We start from the raw sequence: 11043 nt of genomic DNA on the forward strand, positions 1-11043 counted from the left end.
CTGGTATTACATGTAATGCACTCCAGGGAATTTTGACAGAGTGGTATTCATTTGAGCGTATTGTGCATGGAGGATTGGTACGCCTTCCAAACTGTCTGATTCAAGTGTGTGTATATTTGTGTGTGTGTGTGTGGGGGGGGGGGGGCTGTGGGAGAGTGAGTGTACGTACTGTACTACATTCTCATCTGATGATTTTGATCATTCCATATCATATTGAATGTATTTCAATTACTACATAATTATGACATTACAGCCTCTGTGTCCTGCTAAAGGTGTAACATTGCTATGTGGATATATCCATGCATTTGTGCGTGCATGCGTGTGTGAAACGAACGTGTGTGCCCGTCAGTAGTAAGCCCTCCACCGCAGTGGAGCCCTACCCCTCTTCCTCGTTTGCAGTGAGGAGAGGAGCTGCAGCCTGTGGCCCCTCCCTCTCCAGCCCCCATTGGCCGACACCAGCCACCTCCCTCCCCTCCGTCTCATTGGTATGCAGACCGCGCAATGAGAGCCAGGAGAGGGAACGGAGAGAGAATGAGCAAGAGGGAGAGTAAGAGAGGAGAGAGAGCAAGAGAGAGCAAGGAAGAGTGAAGGAGAGAGGAAGGAGAAAGAGAGCAGGAGACAGAGAGAGCGAGAGGGAGGGAGAGAGAGGGAGCAGTCAGTGCTGTAGGGTAGAGGATCTTGACGAGAGAGAGAGAGTGAGAGAGGCTGCTTCTGCTGGGTCTGCCGTGCTCTGAAGCCGGGGCTGTACCTCCACCACCGCCGCCACGCCAAGCCGTCCCCCGCGAACGCATAACCTCGGCCTAACCGCCAGCTCAGCAGCCAGGCCAGCCAGGAGAGCGAGTCGCCACCGGGAACCTTGCACCACGCCGGGCTCTCTCTCCCCATCCTTCGGGCACGGGAGCAGGGGGGTTGAAGAAGGCGTGCGCACCGCGACGAGGGCCGACGGCGGCGGCGGCGCAGCGGCGGTTTAAAAGGCTCCCGGTCCTCCTCATCCTCCCGGTCCAGAGACCCCCCCCCCGAGCGACCACCAGCCCCCACCCCCTCCGCCCTCCTGCTCCTCCCTATGCCCTTGTCCTCCCCTCTCTGGCCAGTATATGGATAGAAGCTCTCTGTTTCAGCTCATACAAGAGCAGGTGAGTAAACATCGACCGGGTTACCGGTGGCAGCTGTGTGTGTGTGTGTGTGTGTGTCGGGGGGTGGGGGGGGGGGGGCGGTTTCTATGGTTACCGGCTCCCGGCGCTGCTGGTCCCTTTTGTCTGATGCTTTGAGGATGGGGGCGACCGTAGTAGGTTGGGGTGAAGAGTGATGATGATCGGAGCTGAACGGAGGTGTGTGTGTGTGTGTGTGTGTGTGTGTGTGTGTCTGTGTGTGTCTGTGTGTGTCTGTGTGTGTGTGTGTGTTATCTGAGGTTGAACGCGCGGAGAGATTCTAAACACGTGTGTCGAGGGTGATTGGGTCACGGTGGCCACCGTAGCGCGCGCGTTCAGATCGTTGACCCCGGTTTGGTCGACGCCGCAGGTCTCTTAAGCATTACGGACTTGAGTGAAAGAATTCCTGGTTGGGCCGTGTAGAAGGGGGCGCAGGGTTACGGACCACCTTGGGAGGGTGTCGTCATGACCGGGTGACCCTGCTGTGGTTGCAGTGCCACCGTACAGGTCAACAGGCCAGGGTCGCCGTGCGGCCGGGTTTGTGTGTGTCAGACCATGTGTGTGTCAGACCTTGTGTGTGCTACCTGTAGACTGGGCTCTGATGTACGCGTGTCTCTTTTCTGCTCTGTGTATTCATATTCATAAGCGCACAGCGCTGTTCCTCTTGCTCTCAGGAGAGCTGGGGGGAGTGTGGTTCATTTACCCGGCAGCAGCCGTCAAGCTCCGCCGCCGCGCCTCTGGGAAGAACTCTCCACAGCTCGACACGCTGGAGCACGTGTTCAGCTTAGAATTTTAATGCTGTTGTTGAATTTTTCTTTTGATTGTTAAATCTGAGCCTTCGGTACCTTGATAGCTCGGGTTAGTCAGCGGTGTACATGTATGTGCATGTGTGTAAGTCCGTGTGTGTGTGTGTGTGTGTGTGTGTGTGTGTGTGCATGTGTGTGTGTGTGTGTGTGTGTGTTTGCCTAGTAAGAGAGAGGGGGAGGTACAGGACGAGAGCATCTTATCAGTCCCTTTGGCTGCCCTAAGTGTACCGCTGCCATGGCAACGCATTGGTCAGCAGGGAATTGGCTGATTGACAGATAGATTGGCCAATCATTCTATCCAAGAGGGAGGAATCGATTATCTGCTGCAGGGTCTAAAGGTCACGAGTGGCCCATCAGTAACACATTGATCAACAGACCTAGGAGAGCAGGAGAGGTGTGTGTGTGTGGAGGTGTGTTGTACTAAATTGGTTTGTGTGTGTTTTTCTACCATTTACCGTGTGGGTGTGGGTGGGTGTGTGTGTGTGTGTGTGTATGTGTGTGTTTTATGTATGAGAGGGAGCCTCCAATGGGTATTGTGTGAATATCAATGTGGTGAAAAGATGTGTTGTGGTCACGGTTGCGGCTTCTAGATTTCCGGAGCACCAATGATGCTTTGTGAATCATTTATGAGCGTTTCATTGATGCTTTGTTGAGAGCAATAGGACACTGTTATTTGTAGTGTACCAGGCTGTCTTGGTAAAGGCATTTACAGGGTTCCTCATTTAAAAGAAGCAAAGGTGCATCCAAATGCTTAATGGATCTAGACCTAAACATTCAAACTCTGTCTTAAATGTACCTTGCTGTAGTCACACTGTGACTATGTGGTCAAAGATAATGTTTCCATAGTCCCAGATCATCTCCGAAATAGATCATAGGAATACATTTTTACTTTGGCCTTGCCCATGTCTAGACCTGATCAATCAGCTTGATCATTTCACTATTGGCTTATATGTCAATATGTTACAGGAATAGGCGTCCATCACCAAACCCTCACACACCCCATGAATGGAGTAGTAGAAGTCTCTCACACTGGACCACATAGGCACGCTGCAGCACTACAGGGAGGGAGAGAGAGGGAGGGAGAGACGGCGGGGGGGAGGAGAGAGAGTGAGACACGGAGAGGGGAGGGAGAGATGGGGAACGCTACAGTAGCTACATGAGTGAGTTTATTAGTCTTTGTCTGCAGGAGGTAGCAGCGCTGATCTCAGGCTATTTCTGGCCCACGCAGGCACATGCGGACGTGCACGTACACACACTCAGACACACACACACACACACACACTCAGACACACACACACACGCATACACACAGATTCATTTTGGCCTGTCTAATGGTCTTTCTATAGCCATGACATTGATAAGGAGACTGGCAGCTGGGCAGTGCTCCATCACTGAGGCTCATGTGATCGTTAGCTGATGAATATCTCCTCTGCCATTCAGTCCTTATCACTGCTATTTACACCTGCATGAACGCTGCGGAATCTGAGCAGTTTGGACGTGTGTGTGTGTGTGTGTGTGTGTGTGTGTGTGTGTCATGCAGAGAGAGGGGGATAAGCCCCCGCCCCGTGTCTGCTTTCATAGCAGTCAGACACTGTCACCGACATGCGTTGTGTACGTGAATGACAGAGACGTGGAAAAAGCTTCACTTGAATCAGCTTTGCTTGGATCTTTTCAGTGTGCTTTATCTGGGTGTACTGAGGTGCTGTTGTCATGTTGTTGTTGTTGTTGTTATATTATCAGCCACCATCTTGCAGTAACCCAGAATGCATAGTGGTAATATCGGAGTGGCGGGGCATCCTGGGGGTAATAGAGCTGAATCACCGCTTATCTGAGACGGCATGCAAATGAGTTAGTGTCTCACTAAATACCAATGCACCATGCGCACACGTACACACACACCACACCACACACAAACACACACACATACACACACCATGCATGCACGCACCATGGACACACACACACAGACTTGCATCATACTGTAGATACACACACATACACACACACACACATGCACCATACACACACACACACACACACACATGCACCATACACACACAAACACGCACACACATACATACAATACTGCACCACATACAGTATAGTACATAGATAAATGCTACACTCATACTAGCATGCTACCCACTTTCTACAGTAAATATCACATCTAAATCTCCATACTCACACCACCGCCCAAGTACACATAGTATTGCAGCGATGATATTACCATGCACACCAGTACTGTACCACATCACTCCACCATGAGCGCCATTCAGACACATAAACAGCCTACAAACAGCATGTATGACAGGTACTGTACCTACAGTCGGTTCACGTACTGTACTCTAAACAATTGATCTACTCATTGTGGGTGTCTTTGGAGTGTCAGCTGAATGACTCATGTGTAAATATATAAATATATAAATATATAAATATATAAATATATAAATATATAAATATAAATAAATATATACAGCCTTCCATCCTCAGCCTATCTGTTTACAGTGTGGGGCGTGCACATAGTGACCCATCCATTTCAATATGCGTTATGCGTGTCTGAGATCAGTCTCAGTCTGCTGGTGCGAGGTCAGCCTCAGTAGGGGCTGGTCTGAGGTCAGCCTCAGTAGGGGCTGGTCTGAGGTCAGCCTCAGTAGGGGCTGGTCCGAGGTCAGGCTCAGTAGGGGCTGGTCTGAGGTCAGCCTCAGTAGGGGCTGGTCTGAGGTCAGCCTCAGTAGGGGCTGGTCTGAGGTCAGGCTCAGTAGGGGCTGGTCCGAGGTCAGCCTCAGTAGGGGCTGGTCCGAGGTCAGCCTCAGTAGGGGCTGGTCTGAGGTCAGGCTCAGTAGAGGCTGGTCTGAGGTCAGGCTCAGTAGCCAGCTGCCTGGTTATCAGTAATAGAGGTCGAGGGGGTTAATGGCGTGATCATTCCCTTGTAGTCCTCCTTCTCTCCTCCCTCCATCTACCCCGCCACCACTGCAATATTTAATCTCTCCATCCCTCCATCCTCAATCCATTACCACCACCACCCACCCACCCACCCACTCCCACCATCTCTTAACTCCTCTAATACACTTTCCCTCTCCGTCCGCGAGGTCAGCCCTTCCCCCCTCCCCCTCGTCCCCGTCTCATCCGTTAATTGCCGCCTGTTCGTTCTTATCTCGTTCCTTTTCTCATCTCGTCTCCATCTCCCTCCTTTTCGCTCCCCTCTAATGTTCCTGAGCATCAGACCTCGCGAAAAAGAAAAGAGAGAAAAAAAAGGGGAAAGCACGCGAGAGGGAGAGGAAAAAAGGGGCGGCGGCGACGACACGCGCGACGACCGGTAACCATGGCAACGATGCAGCATGTCAGCGCGTCGTCCTCCCGGTGTTGGATTGCTTCAATAGCCGCTCCCTCCGTCCCTCCTCCCCTCCTCTCCCCCTCTCGCTCTCTCCTTCCCTCCCTCCCTCTCGTCTCCCTTTCTTCCTCCATCAGACAGTTGCGAGCCCCTCTACCCTGACCGAGCGACGCGAGGCCAAGAAGCCAGTACTGGCCAATCACGCGTCTCGGTGTTCCCACGTCTTATTCATTGATCGTCCAGACCGGCCACAGGGTCCTGCTCCTCTCCCCGGCGCGCAGGGTCGTGTGCACAGCCCAGTGTGCCCGTTAGGTCTGTGTAGAGCTCTGTGCATGTGACGCGTCTGTGTGTGTGTGTGTGTGTGTGTGTGTGTGTGTGTGTCGGTGTGTGTGTGTGCGTGTGTGTGTGTGTGTGTGTGTGTGTGTGTGTGCGCGCGCGTGTACACACCCCGCCCGCGCCGTACCAGACCACGTGTGGTGTCTCAGCAGTGATGAGCTGACATATGGGTACAGACAGTAATCAGCCTTCCCCAGCGTTTCCTATGTGTGTGTGTGTGTGTGTGTGTGTCTGTGTGTGTGTGTGTGTGTCTGTTAGCTCCGAGTCTGAGCCAGCAGCATATTACAGCCTGATCTATCCCCTCTCAGTGCTTTGTAGCGCCAGCGCACTGGAGTGTGTTACTGCCTGTTTGGTGGACCAGGGACCAGACTGTGGAAGACTAGTCTAACTGTCAGAGAGAGAGAGACCTTCCTCTTTCTTCCTCTCTCTCTCTCTCCCCATCCCCCTCATTTCCCAATCCTTCCCTCTCCTCCTCCCTCTCCCTCCCTCTCCTCCTATCATACTAGTACCCTGTGAACAGTCGTCAGTATGGGCTCCCAGACGTCTCCGTGCCCCAGGGGACAAGGCCGAGTTTAAACAAACCTCTATGAAACATGTGGGTGTCTCTCCCCCCTCCTCCCTGGCTTCATTTCCATAGACATATATACTTTGGCCCCCGGCACATTTACACGAAGCTGCTTCCAGCTCTTGGCTGTCAGACACAGCCAGCGAGGAACCTCACGTTCAGTGGAGATTACAGCTTACACATGCACGCCTGTGTGTGTGTGTGTGTGTGTGTGTGTGTGTGTGTGTGTGTGTGTGTGTGTGTGTGTATGTGTGAGAGAGAGAGAGAGAGAGAGATTGGGTGTAGCACAGTGTGGATTTTACAGCACACATATTGTGAACAGTTCCAGTTAAGCGAGTCCTCCATGGCATCACAGTGAACTGCGGAGAGTGGCCAGACCACGGGTCAGATGGTTAGCAAACACGCTGAAATACCTGACCTGATATAGGCTGCCGTACCCAGTGCACATTGAAATAAATGGTCCACTGTGAGTCCCATCAAATGGCAAAGAAGAGACCCAAGGTGATGATTTGATTAGAAGTGTTATGAATATTGCTTATTAAATGGACTATAACAAAGGAGAAGAAGGCGCCCAGGGTGGCGTCAGAGTGGAGCCCCATCAAAGCCAGCCCTGGAGTGTCTGACTGCTCGCAAGAAGCAGGGTGGGGAGTAGAAAGCGCTGCCTGTGTTCAATTGAACAGCATTAAAGCACTTCTGGAATCGGTACAAGGGGAGGATGAAGAACATACGCTCTAAGAAGCACACACACACACACACACACACACACACACACACACACACACACACACACACACACACACACACTATCACAACACTATCTTGCAAACAAGCACACACACAGGGATTATTTGATTGATCTTCTATATACTTTTTCCTTGATCTTAAGCCTTGAGGTTTCTGCAGGATAAACTGGCACCACTAGTACTGATTTGTGTGTAAGTGTGGCTGTGAGGGTCGTGTGTGTGTGCGCGCGTGTGTGTGTGTGTGTGTGTGTGTGTGTGTGTGTTTGCTTCCATGTGTGCGCGTGTGAGTGCCTCCAGACTGATGCAACTGCTGAAAGCTCTTCCGTACTGTGACAAGATGGTATTGTTTACCCTATGATTCCTAATGAGGCTATGTTAGCATTAGCATTAGCATTAGCAGAAACCAAGTTAAAGCAGAGGTAGGAAGGGAGTTATGAGGTCTCTTTGTTGAGTTTGTCTTTAAGCACACACACACAGAGAGACTTACACTCAGACAGAAAAGTGCCACTGGATACTAATGTATGATTGAACAAATTAAATTGAATTGGGGAGGAAAAATTAAGGTACATAATGAAAAAGAAATACTTGCAAAATACTCCCACTCCCTAAAAATTCACTCATACACGGACTCACACTGGAACTGCTGCACGAACATGCACACACCCTATACTTTATGGGCCATTTTTAACCGGGCACTATTTCAGACAGCTAAACCCCGGCATCTTTATGACATTCCTCTGCTTAAATCAATTACAGGAGCCAGCAGTGTGCAGGCATGAGGGGTAATAACCCATAGGGTTGTAAGGCAGAGAGAGGGAATGAGAGAGAGAGAGCGAGTGGTGATTAATGAAACCCACCATGATTGGAGGCTGCAGATGTAGTCGAGGATGCACTCACACAGTGAACTGTGACATCGCCTCGAAAATGAAGAAAGATAGAAAACCAGCAAATTCCAATGTTTCAGGTCCAGATGAACAATTAGAAAATCTTGTGGGGGGCATCCTCCATGTTCAACTCCAACATTGCCTATTGTTATCAGTGTGTGGGTTTCCATAGACCAGCACTGATTAGAATGAATGAGGCTTGTTTTAAATAAAAAGTGGTTCTAGTTCTTTCATTGGCATTCTGGTGACAATATCGCTTAATGAATCCTGGTGCTATTGAGCGTCTCTTCCCTGCTGGCTGTGTGTCTCCCCATTGTCCTTATCTGTCTGTTGTGTCCCCCATGACAGTGTTGACCTCCCAGCTGTCAGTGGAGCTGATTACTGATGCGTTCATACAGCTCTCTCCTTCTCCGTCACTGTAAGCTTATTGTTCAGAACATAGTCCTGAAACATAGAAGGTGATGTGATTCTCTCTCTGTGTGTGTGTGTGTGTGTGTGTGTGTGTGTGTGTGTGTGTGTGTGTGTGTGTGTGTGAGTGAGTGAGTGAGGAGGTTAGTAGTAGTCAGTAGCTGTGATTAACCACTGCAAGTGAAGCAAAGTCTGCCAACTGAGGGCCCCCACCGGACTAATGTTCGGCTGCCACAGGCAACCCAGCCCAGAATTCTGCAGCTGAACACCGAAGGGCTCATCCCTAGTAAGATCGACGTCATCGAGCACCTGGCCTGCACCACCAAGGCCCTCGTCATCCTCCTCCAGGAGACCCACTGCGTAACAGCAGATAAGCTAGTTCTCCCAAATTTTGCTCTAGCTGGGTCTACCCTAAGCAGGAAGCATGGCCTTGCTACGTTCGTCCATCAAAGGTTGAACTCTGGTCGACCAATCCCCGACTGGCTCGGAGATTGAGTGGTTGTGCGTGGACGTTGGCGGTTTAAAAATCGTCAACGTCTTCCAAGCCTCCATCCTCGTGAATCACACCAGCGCATCTCCCAGTCTTCCCCCACCCCTGCCTCTATGCTGGCGACTTCAATTGTCAGCATGAGGACTGGGGGTACAGCACCAATACATCTGACGGAGGAAGCCTGGATGCTTGGGCAGCTAACAACAGCCTGGCCCTGCTGTACGATCCCAAGGGCGCAGCCAGCTTTGTCTCAGGTCCCTGTAAAACTGGGACAAATCCTGACTTGGCATTCGCGAGCGTCGGCATTGATAACCGGCTCCCTGACCCGTGCTAGGAAAGTTCCTGCGGTCCCAACATCGACCATGCAAGCCGGTGAAGCGATGGAACGCCTGAAAGGCCAACTGGAAGCGCTACCGCCTCCTTACCCATAGATCCGAAGCAGGTTGCGACGCCTTTAGAGCGCCGTCCCCCAGGGATCTGTCCTGGCCCCCCTCCTCTATAACATCTATACCTACGACCTGCCGAACACAGTCTCCAGGAAGTATGCCTACGCAGACGACCTTGCGCTGGTGTACTCAGCTGGAGACTGGCAGGCCGTGGAGGAGACACTGAGCCAGGACATGCAGACACTAGCGGCAGGACATTTCTGATTAGTGCTTTTATCATAAATTATCCTAAATATTGTTCTGACTTGTTGTTTCTTTGTCAGCTGGACCCAGACAACACCGGTTTCATCGCAGTGGAGAACTTCACCAGCCTGGTGGAGCACCATGAGCTGCAGCTGGACCCGTCTAAGCTGGACATGCTGTTCGCCCTGGTCCACAGCAACGAGGACGGCCAGGTGTGCTACCAGGAGCTCATCGAGCTGGTGAGTGGCTGAGACACACTAGACTAGGGCTGCACCAAAGACATGAAATAAATGAATGAAATAAACTACTACTACTATATTACTGAACGGGTCTACCGGGCCCAGTCCCAGGGGCCCAAGAGCTCAGGGGACCCTTTGCATTTCTTGTTGCATAGTCAAAGGGCTTAGTCATTCATGTCAATAGCATCTTGCTGAAAAACTGAAGTAATAGCCAAAATATTCAATTTGAAGACGTCACAAGAAAGAAACCATCATGACACTTTTTTAATTGAGTGTTTATCTATAGGACTTTAGAGGGGCTGAGTACTCCATGCAATATAGGCCCTTCAACTCTTTTGGGGAGAAATCCAAAAGCAAGTCCTCCCCAGAGTTGAGATCCCTCGAGTCAAAACCGAGTTGGGTAAAGCTGCTTTTATTGTGAGTTTTCTCAAATTATCTTCAAATTGCTGTCTCATTGGGCAAATTCAAAAAGGTGATAAATTAAATGGGTGTCTGTGCCCACGGGCCCATCCTTTCATAATCTATGGGCTGCACAATTAATCGTGTGTAGTGACTTTCAAGTATAATAATATAGCCACTGTGGGGCGAAAGGGGTGAACTTATTTCGGACGTGTGTTCTGAGCTAAAAATATACCAATGTCACTGTATGTCTTTGGATTCTTCACAGATCGGCATGCACATGCTCACCTTAGTATAGGTAGATAATAGCATTGCCCATATTCACTCACAATGATGTTTCCAGTCAGCAAATTCAGACCTCAGAATGCACCAGCCACGCTCATACGCTGCCATACTGACGCGGTCAACACAGTTTGCTACAGTACCCCTTCCGCACACCTGATTCTCATCACCTGGAGCTAGCTACGACTTCCTACATTCACACTCCACCCCGTGTTCAGTGTCAGAGCTGCATGTGTGTACAGATAATGGTTTAGGTAGTGCTTTAGATGAAATAACAAACAAAAAAAACTAAAAGAAAATCCTGGTTTTAAACATAAATACCCAGCATGTAGAGCACTACAAATCCGACGAATGACGAATCACAGGCACTCACGCTGTCTGGCAAATGACATTCCCTTGAGTGCGCTGTAAGCAACTTCACTCATGTTGAAAGATAATGTCTACCATTTTCACGATTGTCTGCTGACATGATGATTGACTACAAACCAACCTTTAAATCATTTTACTAGAGAAGAAAACAGATAGAATGTGTTCCAAAAGCAACTTGTTAAGGTTCCCACTGTCACTGGACTACGTAGCTACTACTAACCTAGGGAGACTATGCCAGGGAAGTACTACATGTATAATGGCAAAGCTTAGTTCCAATAAAGTCCCTCTCGTCAGCTTCCACACCACGGGACAAGACCTATTTCTGTCTTTTTATCTGCAAGGATCTAAACCGCCAAGAAAAAGTAAATGGCTCTCCGAAAATTATATGTCATAGACATTCTAAATGTAAATTCA

General features: G+C 50.1%; 2 protein-coding genes across 2 annotated transcripts in view; one reads left to right on the forward strand and one right to left on the reverse strand.

Moving 5' to 3' along the window:
- anks3 (ankyrin repeat and sterile alpha motif domain containing 3) overlaps nucleotides 1–11043 on the reverse strand; it is a 204546-nt gene that overhangs the window by 134612 nt on the left and 58891 nt on the right. The window lies entirely within an intron of this gene.
- Nucleotides 1095–11043, forward strand: part of rhbdl1 (rhomboid, veinlet-like 1) — a gene marked incomplete at both ends in the record, with an annotated part of 44756 nt that continues 34807 nt past the window's right edge. The window contains 2 exons of the mRNA XM_084456719.1: nucleotides 1095–1133; nucleotides 9421–9579. Coding sequence (XP_084312845.1) covers nucleotides 1095–1133; nucleotides 9421–9579 — 198 coding nt within the window. The remainder of the gene's footprint in view (nucleotides 1134–9420; nucleotides 9580–11043) is intronic.

This window comes from Borostomias antarcticus (genome assembly GCF_949987555.1).
Source record: "Borostomias antarcticus genome assembly, chromosome: 22".
Lineage (NCBI taxonomy): Eukaryota > Metazoa > Chordata > Actinopteri > Stomiiformes > Stomiidae > Borostomias > Borostomias antarcticus.